This window comes from Ceratotherium simum, chromosome 30 (assembly GCF_057802395.1).
Source record: "Ceratotherium simum simum isolate JZ-2026a chromosome 30, ASM5780239v1, whole genome shotgun sequence".
Classification (NCBI taxonomy): Eukaryota; Metazoa; Chordata; class Mammalia; order Perissodactyla; family Rhinocerotidae; genus Ceratotherium; species Ceratotherium simum.
The window spans coordinates 35,746,347-35,766,514 of record NC_141929.1 but is presented as its reverse complement, the minus strand read 5'-3'; the positions used below and the strand labels follow the sequence as shown (position 1 = coordinate 35,766,514).

The window sequence follows — 20,168 nt, the reverse complement described above, 5'->3', positions numbered from 1 at the left end:
ACTTCAGCATCTGGCTTCCTCCTCGCCATCCACCATACTTCCTACCAAGGCCATATTTTATCTATTCTAAGACCCCAAAGGGTATAAAGTGCTCCAGTATTTGATGTATCAAAACGAACAAAAATGTACAACCAATTAAACTATAACACACAAGCGAGGTATTCCAATTTAAGAGATGTTATAATAAGAACAGCTGTGTATCTCAAAACATGTCAGTGAAATACGGTAACAGCTACCATATCTTGAACTCCTACTATGTGCCCAAACTGGGCTGCCTGCTCTTCATACGTTATCTTTGCATCTCCCAATCATCCCCATTTTACTGATGAAGAAACCGAGGCTCAGGAAGGCAAGGCAGCTTGCTCAGTCATGCAGCTGGAAGAGCTGGTGCTTGGCGTGGAGCCTAAATGGTCCAGTCCTAAAGCGACCTCCTCCCCTCTTGCTGTCCCCTGCCCACCCCCTCTGCCTCCTGGTGCCACTGAAAGGCCACCAAACTGAGCCCGTCACCTGCCATAGCCCACATCACAGCACACAGTGAACCTCACTGCAGCCCTGGACGAGCCCAGCCAGGCCACGTCTGATTCTGTCTCAACTCCAGAAGCAGAGCAAGTGGGGCCACATTCATTATTGACACAGCAAAATTAATTTCTGCCATCTCCCCCCTCCCGCGTCTTCCTCTCCTGTGAGTGCTGACGCGCGCTGCTGACTGGCGCTCCCGAAATGCCAACTTGCATTTCTCATCATTAATTTCTTTCTAAATGTCATTAGTAATTGTTCCTGCTCGACCAAAGAGAGCAATCCAGCTTCCGCCGAGCGCACCGGGTCTCGTCTCGCGGCTGGGGGGGTCAAGCACCCAGCCACACCAGACCCCAGCATCCCGGCAGGAGGCAGCCGCCCTGCTCCCGACAAGTTGGGAAGACAGACTGCGGTGTCGAGACAAAGCAGGCCTCCTTTGAACGTGAGGGGGCTCAACAACAGAAAAAAGCCTGACTGTGCCACGAGGGCAGCGGTTCACTGCTCAGGCTCGGGAGCCAGGCTGCCTGGGTTCAGGTCCCACCTTTGTCACCGCCTAGCTGTGCCTCAGTCTCCACATCTGCAAAATAAGAGCATTGGCTTCATAGGACTGTCCCAAGGATAAAACAGGATAATCAATGCAAAGGGCTCCCCACAGTGCCTGGGAGTTGTCGCTGTTACTGTTATTCCCCACCAGGGTTAGGCTCAGCACCGACACTTACGAGCTGTGTGACAGGATATTGAGTGTCCCATCCATGAAAGGGGACAGCAACATCACATCAGTTCTACCCCCCGTGCCACCCCCTCCGAGAGGCCCTCCTGGGGCTGGGACTGTGCTCCATGTTTCACAAACATGATGTTGCACACCCACAACAACACAACAACCCTCCAGGAGCAGCAGTGTTGGCCCACTGTCCAGGTGAGGACATTGAGTCTCAGAGCAGAGGTCAAACGCCCCAGGTCACAGTGACAACAAGAAGCAACTCTGAGATTCAACCCCTCTGGCTCCCAAGGCCCGTGTCTTTCCCGTGTCTTTCCCGTGGGGCTGCCTCTCTTCTAGGTCAATGAGGGGCCGGGCAGTGTACAGGGCCAACCTCTGGGAGCCTCTGACCAACCCGGCGCCCACTGTTATTAGTACTATCGTTGTTTCTAAGAAACCAAAGGCATTTGGTCCTGGCTGGGACAGCACCGGCGAGGGGCTGGGCTCGCGGCACACACAATGGCCGCCGGCTCGAGGATCCTGGCAGCTCCCCCGTGCCCATCTGTCGTGATGGCATGGTGCCCCTCTAAAGTTGGTTGGCCCCCTGCCCCAAGGCATGAATGACAGGCTCCGATGGGCAGACGGGCAGCCTGAGGCCGATTCCAAGTGCCATCTCTGCCTGGAGCTGGGCCGTGGGGGGAGCCCCCCGAGTCCCCACCTGGGCCTCCACACACTTCACCACTCAGGCAGACAGAGCCCCGGGGCTCATGAGGGCATCTGAGCACAGCAGGCGAGGCTCCTCCGTGCTCCTCCGTGCGGGGACCACAGCAGCCGCTGCTCACCCAGGCTGCCCAGAGCAGGACAGCCACATGACCTGAGAGCCGTGCGACCTCCGAGTCACCTCTGGACCTCTTGCCCTCCTGTGAGGTGAGGCCTGCCTGCCCCCTGCCCCCAGCACCCAGCCCCCAGCCCCCAGCCCTTGGCTCCTAAGGGCTTGAGTCACCTGCAAGGCCACGGCCTCAGCCTTGGGGCTAAGGACACAGACTCTAGTGTCAGGCTGCCTGTGTTCACAGCCCGGCAACCCCAGCAGCTGTGTGACCATGAGGAACCTCGGCTTACCCTTCTGTGACATGGAGATCATCAGATGCCACACTCGCGGCGGCACTGTGAGGTGTCCAGACTACGCCTGTGAAGAGACGGAGTCAGGCTCCCAGTGAGCATTCAGAAAATGCTGCCTCATTTTAAACATATCGGGGTGAGTGGCTGAAGCCTGTGTCCTGGGCCTTGGAAGGACAAGCAGCAGAGTCAGTGCCCACCCCTCAGTCTTCTCCAGACGCAGCCCTAAATCGTCACTCATGGCCCATCAGGGGCTCAGCCGCCCTGAGTGGGGGCAGTGGTAAGAGATGATGATACACTATTGTGAGCAGGAAAGGACCAGCACCACTCAAGAGTAAATAAACCAAGAGACACAGACGGGCAGTGCCCGGGGACACAGTGAGAAAGGGACAAAGCCCAGGCCTCCCGGCCTCCTGTGATGCCACCTGGGGCCCAGCTGTGGGTTCTGTGTGTATGGCAGTTACGTCCTTGATGCTGATCATCTGATGTGACTGAGATGACCTGCTGCAATACTCTTCTAGATTATAGCACATTATACTCGATTATGCCACAAACACAGAGTAAGTGTCCTTTCTGTTTGTGCTCATCAGTTTACTGTCCCTCTCCCCACAACACATGAGGGACTCAGGGCTCTGTGTCCCCAGCACCTGCACACACCTGGCCCCGAGCAGGTACTCAGTACACACTTGTGGCTACACTGAGCACACCCATGCACAACGGACTGAATGAACGAGTCAGTGAAGGAGGGAACCGAAAGCCCAGGGACACCCAGACCGTCATCACGATGATGACGATGACGACAGTGGCTGATGCTCACTCTGAGCCAGACCCGGGGCTCAAGGCTTTTCAGGTACCACTGTCTCCGGTCCCCCCAACACCCACAAGGAAAGGACTGTCACTACCAACCATCTACTGAGGCCCAGAGAGCGTCAGTGACTTGTTCAAGGTCACAGAGCTGCTCAGCAGTGGGGCTGGGATTTGAAGCCAGGCTGACTGTCCCATGGTGTGGGCATGGCACTGCCCACCATGTTGTTACACTTAGAGCACTCGAGCTGTGCTGGGCTCTGGGCTCCTGCCCTAGTGGGGAAGGCAGGAAACACAAAGGGATTGTACCCTGAAACGTGCCCTAATTACCCATAGGAAGCCTTATATTCTAAGAGCTCACTAAGTGCTTTAGGTACATGAACCCTCGATCTTCACAACCCGAGACAGTAGGTCTTATCCATTTTACAGACAAGGAAACTGAGGCCAGAGAGGTGCAAATGTCTGCAATAGAAAATAATGGGGGAGGGGACAACCTGGGAGGACTCCAGTGCAAGCTGCTGGTGTCACCGGGCACCTCCCTCCCGCTCCTTCAGGCCAAGCCCAGCCCAGCCCTGCTCCCCTGCAGTGGCGGGTGGCATGGACTGGGCTGTCTTTAAAGCAGGAAGGAGGAAGACACTGCTGCTCACAGGAAGCTCAGCCAAAGAGTCAAATGCTAAGTATGTGCCTAGAGCACTTTTAATTTTTAATTATCATTAGCTATAATTATCTGGCTGGATCTGACAGCAGCAGCGCAAAGAGGCACGGACGCTGGATCCTCGGTTACCCATCTTGTAAGGACCAAGGATTTTAAAAATGGGCTCTTAGAATCTGCAGTTGCAACCCTCCTTCTTTTTCTCCTTTCCCTGTTTGTGTTCTCTTTGCTTTATTTTCCTACTGTCTAGGAGCTAAAAAAATGTGATAAAACATGTGATGGATGGATGTATGGATGATGGATGGATGTATGGATGATGGATGGATGGATGGATGATGTATGGATGGATGATGGATGGATGGATGGATGGATGACGGATAGATGGATGGATGTATGGATGATGGATGGATGGATGGGTGATGGATGGATGGATGGATGATGGATGGATGGATGGATGGATGGATGGGTGATGGATAGATGGATGGATGCATGGATGATGGATGGATGGATGGATGGATGATGAATGGATGGATGGATGATGGATGGATGGATGGATGGATGGATGGATGGATGGATGGGTGACGGATAGATGGATGGATGGATGGATGGATGGGTGATGGATAGATGGATGGATGGATGGATGGATGATGTATGGATGGATGATGGATGGATGGATGGATGATGGATGGATGGATGGATGATGGATGGATGGATGGATGATGGATGGATGGATGGATGGATGGATGGATGACGGATAGATGGATGGATCATGTATGGATGGATGATGGATGGATGGATGGCAAAGGAAGTCTTCACCCCCAAAAAGTCACATTAGAGTAGGAAGTAAGGTGTAGACATAGTTATTACCATCTCTATTGGCAAAGGGATCAGGGGGTTAAGCCCAGGGCCAGAGAAGTCATAGGAGGGAGAATCAGGGAGGGCTTCTCAGAGAAGGGACTTGAGCTGGGCCCTGAGGCCTGGGAAGGGCAGGGCATTCAAGCAGAAGGATCAGCAGGTGCCGTGCATCCAGGAAGCACCCACCTCAATGAACAGGCGAGACAGAACAGCCCAGGGGAATGAAGCAAGAGATGCTCACTCCCTCCAGCCCCACTGCCCTTTCCTCTGTCCCCTGGACACTGCAAGTGTGTCCTGCCTCCCGGCCTTTGCACTGGCTGTTCCTTCTCCTGGAACAGCTCTTCCCCCTCCTGGCTCCTTTCAACCTTCAGGACTCAGTTGAGATGCCAGCCTTCCCTGACCACCTGATCTGATTTTTCATCTCCAACATTCCCTCACCCTTGTCCCGACACACACCTGTGCACGTACACACACACACACACACACCACTCTCCATCATCACACAGTGTTTTATTGTCTTCAAAATTCCACGATCTGGAATGACCTAGTTTCATATGTACTGACTCATTATTGGGATCTCCCATAGAATGTCAGCTCCGTGAGGACAGGGACCTTGTCTACCTGCTCACCACTGCATCCTGGGCTCCCGCGACGGTGCCGCGGTAGGTGCTCAGTACTAAACATTTGTGAAATGGAAACAGAATGAGGGGACGGGGCAAACCAAATGTTCTCAAGGCCTGGGAAGGAAGGGTCCTAGTGGAGCTCAGACCATGCCCCTGGCTCAGACACCTCCCCCTGGCTGGGGCCCAGGATCCAGCCTGGCTGGGCCGCGCTCGCCCCATTGGAAGGGCTACGGGATGCTTGTTAGAATACCTAGCTCTGCTTTTAATCAATTGTAATCACGTAGCTGGAAGCGGCACGATTAGGCACACACCAGCAAACAGCGTGAGCTAATCCTTTAAACGCGCCCGCTCAACGCCGAGCTGGCCGCTTGGCCGCCACGGCCTGCTCAGAAAGCGCGTCCTGCGGCCCCTGGCTTTGTCAGCGAGGGGTCTAGATTCCTGGGCACAGGGCAGGCCCACCGCTGCCCCCAGTCGGGCCTCATCATAGAGGGTATCGGGATGCCAGAAGTCGCAGACACCACAAGAGCCCTTTCTCCGGCTCCAGCCTCCCTGGGACAGCGCCTGGCCAAGTCCAGGTTGCCGTAACCGGGGGTGTGCAGGGGGTGCTCCCCAAGCCTGGCCTGAGCTGAACTCACCCCCTTGCTCACTGCAAGAAGGTTTGCAGGCTCCTGGCCCCGGGCTCCAGCCTGGCAAACCCGGCTCCCAGGCCTGGCTCCTGCAGCCCAGGCCCCAGGGCGCCTCCACCTGGGCCCGCCCGCGAGCAGGTTCCTCTGCATCCCCTGTTACTGCTACTTGTGCTACCTGCTTGGCCCAACTACTAAAATAGTTTCTGGGTCCCCTGACACGAAGGCTTTTTATAGCGCAGCACTGCAGGCCTCGTTTAAATCTATTAGCTCACATTAAATGGCAATTCATTTAAACTTTGGAGGGTTTCTGTTTGCCGTGGTGGCAAAGACAATCAGCTTTGCATGTGGCTCTGCCATTTGCTAGCGACCCTGGGCAAATCACTTAACCTCTGGAGCGTCAGTGTCCACATCCGTAAACGGGGATGAGAGGACCCACCTTCACGGGGTGGTGTTGAGACCATCGTGCAAAATGCTTAGAACAGGGCCTGGCCCACAGCAGGGATCCACCCAGTGGTGGCGGCTGTTATGACTATTGCTTGTCCAGTTTCGGGGGGAGCTGGTCCACACGTCAGAGGCCAGCTCTGCACACCCCCTTCATGCACCTCCTCGCTGATGGTGAAGGGGATGCAGCGAGGCTCTTAGGAAGGACAGAAGGAGGTGCCATCCGTGCCCAGTGCCTGTGGGCACAGAGGTGTCCACGGGAACGCAGAGACAGCTGGGCTGGGTAGGCAGAGTCCCCTCTCCTCATGCCAGCTGACCCCTGGCAAGGGGCCCATAGGGCCCCAGGCCTTCATCTGCTGAGGCCTGAGGCTGGAAACGCTAGGCCAACAGTCCTGACATTTTCGGGGTCCGGGGTTTACAGAGTCATCTCCCACCCCCAACCAAATCTGCATACCACCCTCCACGGAGCCCAGGCACAGCCGAAGACAACAGGGTCCAGAGCAAAGGCCCGGGCCACAGGCACTCAGAAACATGTTGTGGCCTCAGGGCCCACTCCATGCCCTGTCCACCTTGCTCCCTACCCTGCACACCCAGCTCCTCCCCATGCCCCATGTGGCTCTCCTGTGCCCACGGCCTTGAGACCTGGCTGGGCGCCACAGAGGGAAGGATTCAGAGTCTCACTTTGTTCAAACTCAGGCCAGAAATCACGAAATCACAGCAAACCTCTAATGGAGAGACCTTAAAAAGTCATCTGACCCTCAAATGGCTAATGCCAATAATACGCTAATAATAATAATAGTAAAAATAATGCTAATAATGGGGCCAGCCCTGCGGCCAAGCAGTTAAAGTTCTGTGTGCTCCACTTCGGCAATCCAGGTTCAGATCCTGGGCGTGGACCTACTCCACTCATCAAGCCATGCTGTGACAGCGTCCCACATACAAAATAGAGGAAGATTGGCACAGATGTTAGCTCAGGGGTAATCTTCCTCAAGCAAAAAAAGAGGAAGATTGGCAACGGATGTTAGCTCAGGACGAATCTTTCTCACCAAAAAAACCAATAATAATAATAAAGGTAAATAACAACAGGTAGCATCTACCCAGCTCTTCCTATGTGCCAGCCACTGTGCCAAGGGCCTTACACACACAACTATGAGGAAGGAAACTATTAAGACCCCCATTTTACAGAGAAGAAAACTGAGGCCCACAGCTGGTGGGATGATGGAGTAAGGCTTAAAACACAGAGCTGCTCTCACAGAGATTGTGCTCCCTGCCTGCTCCCTGCAGCGTTTCGGACCAGTGCTCTTTTTGCATACCTCTGCTGACCTCACCACTTTCCATTTCTTCCATTTGCAGACAAACAGAAGATGTGGACATTTGTGGTGTCTACCAGCCCACGCTCTCCTTCCCCTGCTGGTTTGTATTGTGTGGCCCCACTCTGGGGCACAGCTCACTGGAGCAGGGCTGGACAGCTGACCTGAGCTCAACCACCAGGTTCCCCCTCCAGGGATCTAGAACCTGTTGCCTGTGTGCGGGCTGTTACCTGCAGTCACTATCTCTGGGTGAGCTGGGTGTTGCTTATGGCTGCTTGTGTAACCAAGTACCCATGCTAACTCCCCTCTGGTAAAATACCCAGGTGTGCCCGTCTCAGCAGAAACGACCAGAGCCTCGGCCGTGCTGGCCACCGTCCTCCTTGTACAGAAGAGCCCAGAAAGTCAGGATGCAGAAGAACATAGGACAGGCCAGAAAGAGGCAGAGCAGTGTCACTGCCTTGATAAAGTGACACAGTTCCTGGGACCATGGCCGCCACAAACAACGACACTGCCTGCTCTCGGCACCCAAAAGCCACCCCTGTGTCCCTGGAATTCAATCCCCGTCTTGCCTGAGCAAACCCCAGAGAGTGAGCCTGAGCCATGAGCGTCAAGAGACCAAAACCCACGGTTGTCTCTGCCACTACCCGAAGCCTTGGGGCCACTGGACGCCAGCTGAGAACCCCTCCTCCGACCCCAGAGCCTAAAATGCTTGAGGGCAACCGCCCCCACACGTCCACCGCAATCCATCCACGTCCACTCCTGGTCGAATGGCCCCTGAGAGCTCCTCCAAGTCAGGCTGGATCCCACAGCCTGAGCCCTCAGGGTGCAGGGGTGTGTGTGCAAGTGTGTGCTTGTGTGTGCATTCACACAAACCTTGCTTAGTCTCCCCTATTTCTTCCCCCCACTCCAGCCCCTGGCAACTACTGGTCTGTTTCCTATTCCAGTATTTCTGCCTTTTTCCAGAATGTCATGTACATAGAACCATACAGTATGGGGCTTTTGGAGTCCGGCCTCCCTCACTTGGCATTTGCGATCCACCCAGGCTGTTGCATGTATCAGCAGTTGCTTCTCATTACTGACTAGTGGTCCACTGCACGAATGCACCACATCTGTCTATCCACTCACCAGGTAAGGGACAGTAGGGGGTGTCCAGTTCAGGGCCATTATAAATAAAGCTGCCAGCCTCATTCACGCAGAGACTGTTGTGTGAGTGTGTTTTCAGTTCTCTGGGGTAAACACTCGCAGTAGGATTGCAAGGTCAAATGTTAAGCGTATGTTTAACTTTATAAGAAAATGACAAACTATTCAGCCATGTGGCCGGACCATTCTGCACTCCTTCCACGAAGTATGCAAGTTCCAACTGCCCCTCCACACCCTCGCCAGCACTCGGTGTTGTGAGTTTTCTGTTTTTGTTTTGGTCGTTCTAACAGATGTGTAGTGACATGATGTTGTGATCTTCATTTGCACTTCCCTATTGACTAATGATGTTGAGCATCCATACATCTTTGGTAAAGTGTTGAAATTTTTTGCTCGTTTTTTGATTGATTTTTCCCCCTCATTATTGAGTTTTGAGAGGTTTTTTTTTTTTAATATGTTCTGGATACAAGTCCTTTATCAAACATGTGATTTGCAAATATTTTCTCCCAGTCTATGACTTTTCATTCTCTTAACAGTGTCTTTCAAAAACCGAACTTCTTCAATTTTGACGCAGGGTGTAAATCAGATCATTCCTCTGCCCTACTTGGTTTCCCACCACAATGGGGGTAAAATCCAAACTCCTTCACTGTCCTACAAACCCTGCCATGACCTGGGCCCCACCTGCCAGCCCCCTTCACACCAGCCCCCCCAACTCACTGTGCTTCGGCCCCACTTTGCCTTCTGTGGTCCCTGCAATACGCCAGCTCCCACTGGCCACAGGGGCATGGCGCTCACGGCTCTCGCCCACACACTCTTTCCCTCTCACCATCCAGGTCTCAGCTCAAATGCCACCTCCTCAGAGAAGGCCTCCCTGACCACACTCACCATGGAGTACCCACCCTCATCCCCATCACGCTCTGGCCTATTACTTGGTTTTATGTTCTTACGTCATCCATCACCACTGGACAGTGACCTTCAATCCCTCTAGAACGCAGGACTTAGGGGTGTCTCTTTGTCCCGTTCACCACTGTCTCATCCGTTCCTGGATGTAGTGCCTGGTGCTTGGTGGGCCCTCCAGATACAGGCCTTGAACAAACGAACAGCAAAGCTTAGTTCCCTGTCAGGCTCCTAATCACCGTGTTATGAATGTGCCCCAGTTTGTCCCAAATCCTCTAAATTAATCTCAGTCTCTGGGCAGAGCCAGGTGAACACAGAATCAAACAGGACTTGTACCTCCCTCATCCTGGCAACTGTGCTCCTCTTAATGCATCCTAAGAGAACATTCCCTTTGGAGGCAGACACATCGCTCTGACACAGACCAAGCTTGCCAGGGTCCAAGCCCACCTCTACTGCCTCTACATCCACAGCAGGAGTTCCAGTCCTACAGTGGAACAACCCTGAGCCGCATGTCTTCTTAAGACCTCTCAGCCCAGAGCCACTTGTGCTGACAAACATTAGCTTCTCTGAGTCTCCCACAGGACCTCAAAGGACATATGGCCAACAGAGCCAGTCAAGGCCCCAGCAAGGCCCGGGCCTGTCTCCTGCTGTACCACCCAAACTCCCACAGGCCACCCCAGGGAAATAACATACTTGCCTGCCAGCCCCAGTTCAGCATAAAGACGATGAAGACTTCGGTGCCTAGCAAAACTCTCCTCTCAAAAAACCAGAAAATCACTATTCGAGTTACTTAACGAAAGCCATTATTTGCATAGATTTGGCGTTGCTACAGCACTTCCACATTTAAATGGTCTGTAATTAAAATCATTAATTGCAGAAAATAGTGACTCATTAAGGCTATAATTTAGCGAGGTTCTTGGCATTTGAGGATCTGCCTTAAAGGCTGGCGGGGTGACCCAGGAAACCGCCAGCTCACATGAACCATTCTGGCGTCTGGCACAGTCTGCAGCCCCAGGGGGTGTAGCCGAAGTGAGATCCGGCTTGGAGCCGCCGCTCCCTACACCTCTGCGTCCTGAGGGAGGCCTCCGGCTCAGTGATGCCACGAAGCTCAAAAGAGGCAGAACTGGGAAATTTCTCTGGGGAAAACCTTAAAGCCAATAAGAGGAGAGCGGTCAGCCCTCTCCTGGCATCGGGGACAATGCAGGAGGACTGGAGAGCTGAGTGAGTCCGAAGTTGAAGTAAACCATAGTTTACACGCACTAGTGGATTTAATGGAGGCCGGCCGTGATGGGCTAGAAAAAGTCTCAGTTGTCTGGGGACCCAGCGCCAGCTGGGCCAGGCAGGTGAGGCGGGTGGGAGGCAGAGGCCCAGACTGCAGCTGGGGGGAAGGGGGCACAGCCAGTGCCCGAGCAAGCAGGCCCTCTGGACGGCCCGCCAGTCCGACGCTGGCACTAATCCCCCTTGGTCACAGGAGAGCGGGGGCAGCCAGCTGTCCCCTCACAGTACTCAGCACAGAGGCACAGCTCAGTCTGTGGATCGGTGGGGAGACAGCAGCGGGCCCTGGGAAGGGTCACTACCTTGCTGGTGGCTGTTTGGAAGTGGAACCCCCTCTCTGGGCCTGAGCCTGGGCCTGTATAATTGGGTCCACAACTCCATTCCACATTGTGATGGGACGAAGGCTACATGAGTGATACAAGGACTTCAGAAACTCAGAGGGTCTGCTCACAGAATGAAAAGAAACAGCTGTCCAGCAAATGGCGCAGGCGCTCTTCAAGGTCAGAGGCCAGGCCTGTCGGCTCTGCCTGCCTGGCCCTGGCATGGGGCCAGCCTGGGGGACCAGGACCCTGACCGCCAGATGGCGAATCCCCCGGTGCCCTCCATGGGCCTGATTTCATTTCCTCCGGACCATGGCTGTCCCCAGCTGTGCAGAGAGGCGGGCCTGGGCCTGGCTGTGGGGACAGCCTGCGGGACGGTGAGAAGGGGCTGTACCCTGCAACAGGGCGAGGCTGTGCCCCTTCAACCCCAGGAGAGGGGCACCACTGCTCTTCCCGAGTGACTGCGTGACTCTGCCCCAGCTCCCACGGCTTCAGCCTTGTCCCCGGGGCGGGTGGGTGGGGCGGGGTGACTGCTGAGTGCGGGATCAGCCCCTGCACGGGCACGTGGGGGGGGGCGTGTTTCCGGGTGGGGAGACACAACCTGTGGGCCAATGTGTGCCAGTCCTTAGGGCTGTTGACAAAAGCCAGTTCCCCTCTCCTTCCAGGCACAGGGCAGGACTCACCCCCTTTGAAACTGGGCACGGCCGGGTGACTTGCTCTAGCTGAGACAACGTGAGAGAAGGAAACATGTGTCACTTCCCAGGGGAAGCTTTGAGAGCTGGCGGGCGAGTCACCACCTCCCTCTTCTCCCCACCTGGCGACCACGCAAACGTGAAGGGAGATGGACCCTCCAAGGGCCCAGATCACTGAGTATCTGAGTATCATGAACAGAGTCCTCCCTGCCACCTGCCTGGATATATAACACAAGCAACAAATGAACCTTTCTTGTTTGAAGACACAGAGACCTAGAGGATGTCTGTCACTGCAGCATAACCTGCCCTGTACCCCAACTGAAAACGGTGTTCTTCTTGGTTTATGGCATTTCAGTGTGTCTGTGCGGCATTTCTGTGGACGCCCGTGTGGTGCTCCAATTTGGGCTGTGGTGTTACTGTGTGTGTGCGGTGTTATGCTTTGACAGTGATGTTTCTGTGTGTGTGTGTACATATAGGAACTGTGTATGTGGAACCTTCCCTTGTGTGTGATGCTACCATCCGTGTACAGCACATGTGTGATTTTTCTGTGTGCGTGTGCGGTACTTCTGGGTGGGCTTGTGACCTCTCCAGTGTCACAAGTGTTTCTTGAAAAAGTCAGTGGGTGAGAAGGTGGTCTCACCGGGACACAGATCTCGGTCCTCAGGAAGCAGTAACAGGCGGAAGGGGGCCCACAGGACGCGGAGGGGAGCGGCTGCAGGGGCCTGGGGAGGACCACAGGACAGCCTCCCTTCACAAGGGCCGTCTCAGCTCTGCAGGCCCTGATGGGGACCTGAGGAAGCTGCTCAAGGCCCCGTGCCCCGCCTGAGCCACATCAGCCTGGGGACCCCTGGCGGGAACCCCTTCCTCCGCGTTGGGGCCCAGCCCAGCATCCGTGCTCTCACTTTTCTGGCTTTCCTGTGCACAGCTGGAGGCCCTGAGACCCCAGACCCAGGACTCAGCCATGCAAGCCACATGGGCCACCAGCCACAGATCCAAAGCTCAGTGGAACACCGTCATGGAATACAGGTAGGGAAACAGAATCCCCGAGAGGGGCAGGGACTTGCCACAGAAACACCACAAACGGAAGCCTTCGGCCTCCTGCTCCAGGCTCCCCTGCTACAGCCCGGCTCTCCTGTGCACGCTGGGCCAGCAGAGGCCCGGAGGCCACACCCTGCACCCGCCAGCCAGGAGGGCAGCCACTGGCTCCAGACCCACGAGCCACGTCCTGCCACCTGTTGCTTTTCTGCTAGGGGTGGTGCTGAGTACAAGACCCCACCACCTGGGCTTCCCCCTGAGACCCTGGGTGCCCACGGGCACCCCGAAGAGGACAAGGTGGGGGTGTGCGCAGCGGGTGAGGGCACTCACCTGCAGCTCGGTCTGGAAGAAGAACTTCTGTGGGCACTGCGAGCAGTCGTAGATCTTGTCCTCCTGCCCGTGCACGGCAAAGATGTGCTGCTGCAGCTTGTTGGCCTGGACAAAGACTGGACACGGACACGGCCGTCAGGGGCCAAACTCTGGGGACACCAGCCCAGGCACGCGGAGCGGCTGCCCCCACTCCGCTCACAAGTAGGGATCACCCAGCCATGGACACAGTCAGCCAAACAATGGGCTATTGGGAGCATTGGCACCTGCTAGAGGGAGCTCAAGCCAGTGAAGCCGAGCTCTGCCACTCACAGGCTGTGCAACATTGGACAAGTCACTTAACCTCTCTGAGCTTCATTACCTTATCTGAAAAATGGAGATCATTAAAGTATGTAGTTCACTGGGTGGCTGAGAGGATCAAATGGGTTAATACTTGCAAAATGCTTAAATGATGGCCTGGCACATAATTAGCCCAATGAATGTCATCATCATCTTTTGCTGGATACCTTCACCGTGTGGGCTCCTTGAGTACAGCACAGGCCTGTGCGACAGACACTGGTGTTATCCCCATCTTACAGAAGAGAAAACAGAGGCACCGGGAGTGTTAAAGGACTTGTCCTCGGTCCCTCTGCTAGCAGGTGGCAAAGCCAAGATTTGAACTAAATGAGCTTAGCACGGTGTCTGGTGTAAAAAGCTGCTCAATAAACAGGAATTACTCCTCTTGTTGAGGTTGCTGTCGGTGTCCTTAGATCCCCACACAGGGCCCCCGGGGCCTGGCTCGGCAGACCTGGCAGCGGCCCCTCAGTGCAGCCTCGCAGCCTCCACACAGCCCTAGAGTGTGATGGTGACAGATGGGTGGGGGCTCCTGAGACTGAGGGGGAAGAGACACGGGGCGTCCCAAGGCTCTTGGGAACTCCAGAGGGTGTGAGTGTACGGGGACGTTGCCCACAGCAGACCCCCTTCCTCAGGCCTGTCCCGGAGCAGGTTGCGGCCCCGGCTTCCCGGAGGCAGGCGTCCACGAGGCGGCCTGGGCCCTGGGCGCACACAGGAGGTGGCCCTGAGGCAGCTGCGTGTCTGGGAGGTGAGCACTTCCGAGCTCCCCTCCCGCCAGGTGCCCTCCCCAGGGTGGGCTTCCCGCCGCGGCAGACAACAGATGTCGGGGGAGGCCGGGGCAGGCCAGGCTCCCCTACACACCGGCTGCCATCTGGGCGGCAGGAGGGGGGCCAGCAGAGCCCCTGAGACTCGCCTCAGGCTGGGACAGCCGCTCGCCTGGGCCGGCAGCCAGTCTGGGGGCTGGGGACTTGGCCGGCAGAGCTGCCCTTGACCCCTCCGGCCTGGAGCATGGATGGAGCGTGGGCTGGGACAGGCCAGGGAGAAGAGGGAGCCAGGTGGTGTACAAAGGAGAGCCCCACTGTGCTGGCTGGAGAGCCCAGCACGGAGCTCGTGAAGGGCCAAGGCTGGGACGAGAAAGGACTCGCAGCAGTGTGTGCAGGGGTGAGGAGGGCCACCCAGCCTGCCTAAGAAGAGAGGCCAGAGAGCACAGACAGGGAGGGCGTGGGTCAGCTCTGCGTGGAGGAGGCAGGGCGGTGGGGCTGCGGAGCCCTCGGGGCTTCCCCCACGAACTCCACGTCAGGCCAGGAGCATATGCTGAGGCCCAGCGATTAAAGGGCTGGGCCCCTGGTCCCTTCCTTCTTCCCACATGCTCCCCTCTGGACACACGGCAGGGCCCCTTACCTGTGAAGCACACGGGGCATTTGAAGGTGCCGCCCATGCCCTCGAAGCTGTGCTCGATGAGGTGACAGAGGAGCTTGGCCGGGGAGTCGAACATCTGGTTGCACAGCTTACACTCGTGGTTGATGCCTTCCTCTGCAAGGAGAACCACGGCCGGTCAGTGACTGCACAGCACGTCCTCGGTGCAGGAGCCGTGGGCCCCCAGGACACCCCAGGCCAGCCCCTACCCGATCCCCGGAACCAGGGCTGGTGTGGGGGTTCCCTTGTCCAGCCCCACAAGGCTTACACACCCCGGGGAGCCGGCTCCTAATATCTGGCTCTTGAAGGTGTCATTTACTGTGCTTTCTCCTGCTGCTCCAGCAACAGCTTGAACCCGAGACCACGTCAGTGGAGAGGGGCGCAGGGTGGGGGCTGCACGGAGAAGGGATCCAGCCAGGATTTAAAAAAATCCAGTCGAGTATTTACTAAGCATGTACTACGTGCGAGGTACTCTGCCAGGAGCTGGGATTCTGTGGAGAACTGAGCAGACACTGCACTTGCCCCCACTCTTGTGGGAGGAAGACAGACAATAAATAGAAATGATCACACATAACACAGCGTGGGGAGGCGATGTGAGAACTCGGGGAGCTCCCTGGGAGAGGGTGAGGACAAAGGCCCTGACGGGGCCCGTGCTGGGCCGGCTTGAAGGCAGCAAGAGGGCAGTGTGTCTGAAGCTCAGGGGCCGGGGACAGGGTGGCGGGGAGGTGGGCGAGGAAACAGGGATGCCCATCGCAGAGGGCCTGGCCGGCCACTGCAGGACTTTGGGATTCTCCTGTAAGAGGGAAGGGCAGCCACTGGAAGATATCGCAAAAAAACAATAAAACGCTGTTTTTATTTTTGGAAACAGATGGCCTACCCCGTGGATCACAGACAATGGACAGACACCCTGTCCTGCTTCCGGATCAGAACACGGCTCCACCTCCCTACCGGGAGCTGCTGTGACCCCAAACTTTCACTCAAAGGCAACCGGGGAAGAGAGCGTGCCCCGAGCGACAGCTTCACACTAGCGTCGAGAGGCGCAGAGTGGAGGTCTCGTGCCCCCGCCCGGAATCGGCAGAGCAGAGGTCAAATCCTGGCCTCTCATATGTGTGGCCTGGGCAGCAGATCACACTCTGTAAACGGCGGCCACCTGAGTCCCTGCCTCACAGGGCTGAGAGAGGATGGGAGGGGCCTGCGCCTGTGGCCGGTGTGGCCCAGTGGTCAGTAGGGGGTGGAAGGAGATCACTCCAGCTTGGCTGTCACATCATCCAGGGTTGGAACCTGGCTCTGCCACTTCCTGCGCGATCTTGGGTAAGTTACGTAACCTCTCTATGCCTCAGTTTCCTCTTTTCTAAAACATTCAGTACCAGCCTTCCTTAGACCACACTCCTGTTAGAATGGTCAGAGTCCAGAACACTGACAACACAAAATGCTAGTGGGCATGTGCAGCAACAGGAACCCTCATTCATTGCTGGTGGGAATGCAAAATGGTACAGCCACTCAGGAAGGCAATTTGGCAGTTTCTCACAAAACTAAACATACTCTTACCACTAAGATCCAGCAACCACGCTCCTCGGTATTTACCCAAAGGAGATGAAAACTTATGTCCACACAAAAACCTGCACATGGATGTTTACAGCAGCTTTATTCATAATTGCCAAAACCTGGAAGCAACCAAGATGTCCCTCAGTAAGTGAGTGGATAAATAAACTGGCACATCCAGACAGTGGATTATTATTCAGCGCTAAAAAGAACTGAGCTATCGAGCCATGAAAGGTCATGGAGGAACCTTAAACGCACATTACTAGTTGAAAGAAGCCAATCTGAAAAGGCTACATACCGCATGATTCCAATTTTACGACATTCTGGAAAAGAAAACTATGGAGACAGTAAAAAGATCAGTGCTTGCTGGGGGTGGGGGGTGATGAACAGGGGGAGCACAGAGGGCTGTTAGGGCAGTGAAAATGCTCTATGTGATACTATAATGATGAATACGTGTCACTATATATAAATTGCACATTTATGGGATGTGCAACACCGAGAGTGAACCCCAAGGCAAACGAGGGACTTGGGGTGACTGTGAAGCGTCACTGCAGGTTTATCTTTGCAGAAAATGTACCATTCTGGTGAGTGATGGTAACAGCGGGGAGGCTACGCATGTGTGGGGCGTGGGTATAAGGGAAACTCTGCATCTTCCCCTCAATTTTATTGTAAACTCTAAAATATAAAGTCTTTAAAAAAAAAGCCAAATCCTCCCCCCCACAAAAAAAACCAGCCTTCCTCTCACAGTTGATGTGAGAATATACATGAGTTAATAGAGAAGGGTTTTGACCAGCCCCTGGCACACAGCAAGTGCTCAATAAGTGTTTGTTGCCAGGCACGTTGGTATCAGTGAGAGTATTATCTGGGACATCCAAGGACACGGGCTCCCCCTTGGGCTCCCCGGGGAACCAGCCTCACCAAAGGCGCCAGGTGCTCCAATTTGCCCTCAAAGGCAAGAATTAGGTAGCAGAGGGGCTCTGCCAGTGGCGAGACACGAACACAGATGGGCTGAGGCTCGCGGCCAGCCCCTGGGTCCCCAGGCCCTGGCAGCGGCTGGCAGGGACAGCAGGCATCCCTCCGGCCCAGCCATCCCCACGGCATCGCACCACAGAGGCGTAAGTACATGTGCACGTGCAGGTGGGCCTGCCCCACATAGCCCACTGGCTGGAATCTACCGGGTGTTTGTCGTGCCCCTGGAGCCCTGGCAACTAGGCCACATGCACCCGCCAGAGATGCACGCAGAGTTTCCATTTATACTGGCAGAAAAGGCACTCATTGACAAGTCTGGGGACACGGGGGCGAGCTCAGCTCACTCACGCATGGGCCTTGCACACGAGCCCCACGCGCATCCTCCGCTTCCCCTGGGAAGACTCTTGTCATAATTAGAAATGGCCTCCAGTGTGGCGGACTGCCACAGATGAGCCCCCACCACAACCCTGCCCCCTCCAAACAACACTTCTCAGTGCCTGGCACAGACTGTGGGTTCAAGGAATGAATGAATGAAAATGAATGAATGAATGAGACAGACATCAGCTTTATATGTGGCCTTCCTATTAGAATGTGGACACTTCAATAAAGTAGAGGGTGGGTGAAAATGACAACTGTACAGAGGTTTCTAATATAGTTTATAATATAAGATTAAGTTTATAAGATAAATGGAATCTCAGAATTAACCCTGCTTGCTGGGAAAACAACATTTCTAGGAAGGAAAAAATGGGTTCAGAGAATTAGACCACTTGCTGAGGAAACACAGCCAGCTGGGGTGGCACTCTGAACCCCTCCCTATCCATATGTATTCCACCAGCACACCACCTCCAGGCAGCCTCCCCTGACTACGCCAGCACACACGGCTGCCCCTGGCTGGGCACAGTGACTCTGGCTTCAGGTAACCACATCCTATGAGTCTTTCTGATCCTGGCAACCAGGCTATGGGTACAGACGCTGTCTTCTCCTCCTCAGGCCCCCAAAGCATCAGGCCTGGCCTGGGCCCGCAGGAGAGGCTGGGGAAATACTCATGGAGGAGAGGTGCCCCTGGCTGGGCGCTCTCCCCCAGCCCCGCCAGAGCTGGCTCTCAGATCCCTGGGCTGAGATGGCAAAGGAGGATTTACTGCGCTCCGCCTAGCAGGGCCTGTATCCACTTGGCTGTGGATGGAGACGTGCCAGTCTGGTACACAAACACCGAGAGGACAAAGAAGGCTCCTGCCACTTATAAATCAGAGAAATCTTGTCTGACAGCGGCTTTCCGTTCTCAGAGCGCGGAGCAGTTCATCAGTGGTCCCCCCTGATTCGTAGACGCAACTACACCCTGCACCCACATCCATAAATATGCGCACAGTCCAGTGGTCCTGGCGCAGAAAGCCAGTGCCGGGGCCCAAACAGCTACCATTTAAGCAAATCACAGCCCCAGACCCATGTGATGTGAGGTTCAGGCTAATTAGATCAAGAGCCATAGATGCCTGCGCTGCTGGTCCCTGGCCTCGGTCTCCCCCAGGTGTTAGAGAGTCCAAGCCAGGAGAGAGCAGAGGGAAAATAAAACAAGCCAAAAGTCCAAGTGGGGTGAAAAATAATAAAGCCTGAGGGGATCCCACAGACCTGGGATCTCCCCCATGTGAGGCCAGACCTTCTGATTTGCAAATCTTCTTTCTGAAGGACGAGGCCCTCCCCCACTGGAGGGGGCTGGAAGGGCTCCCTGGGGTGTCCATTATGCGCACCTCTGCCTATAAAACCATCCAGGAAAACGGGGAGGGCCGAGAGGCGGGAGGGCGGGGAGGGGCTGCCCTAGTTAGTGTGGAACACTCCTTTGCGCCTGTGACCCAATAGAGCCAGCCCGCGGATATTGATAGCACTCACTGCCACCATCGCTGTCACCCCCGGCGCCGACAGCCTCTCCTTCCATCCCAAGTCGCAGGGTCCGCAGACAGCGGCACCCTCCAAGAATAACTTTCCTGAATTATATAAGATCACACGGAGAGCGTCGACACCTTGGAGCAGAATGACAAAGCTGTCTGGGAGCCCGCAGGCCCCGCCGCCCCTGCGTGGGGGCTGGAGGATTTTGTGAGTTAAGATCCACAATCACTTCCTCTCTCTTTTTTTTTTTTTAATAGCACATGACAGGCATCCATAAGAGAGACCACACAACTCAAGCGAATTATGCAGCCCCGCTCATTTGTAAAGTGGCATGTAGATTTCACCTGCTCACTGCGCCAGATCTTGCCTCCCAGTCCCAGTAAGTCGGGGCTGCACGAGAATCTATTGATTTATTATGATTTTAAAAACATAAAAATAAATAAAACCCCAAACTGCCAAACAAACAACCCAGCAAGCACGAAAATCCCAGAGTCACCCCCACCCCCCTTTTTTCCCCCTCTGCTCAGGAATAATAAGTGTTAATTTTACACTTCATTTCCCAAAAAAATAATAGGATGTGCTTTTACTTAAAACCAAGTCAGCCTGCTGGAACCTTTCAGGCTGAAACTGTGTCAGCCCAAAAGAGGAGCAGAGGGCTTTGTGCAGGAGCATCGTGCCGAGATGATAGCTCCCTGTAATGTCCTCGG

General features: G+C 55.1%; 1 protein-coding gene across 1 annotated transcript in view; it reads right to left on the bottom strand.

Annotated features, from left to right (window-relative positions):
- The window catches only part of ZNF423 (zinc finger protein 423), a 321,245-nt gene that overhangs the window by 15,883 nt on the left and 285,194 nt on the right, over positions 1-20,168 (bottom strand). Inside the window, exons 6-7 of the mRNA XM_004431589.3 lie at positions 15,058-15,189; positions 13,327-13,442 (exon numbers count right to left, since the gene is read on the bottom strand). Coding sequence (XP_004431646.2) covers positions 13,327-13,442; positions 15,058-15,189 — 248 coding nt within the window. The remainder of the gene's footprint in view (positions 1-13,326; positions 13,443-15,057; positions 15,190-20,168) is intronic.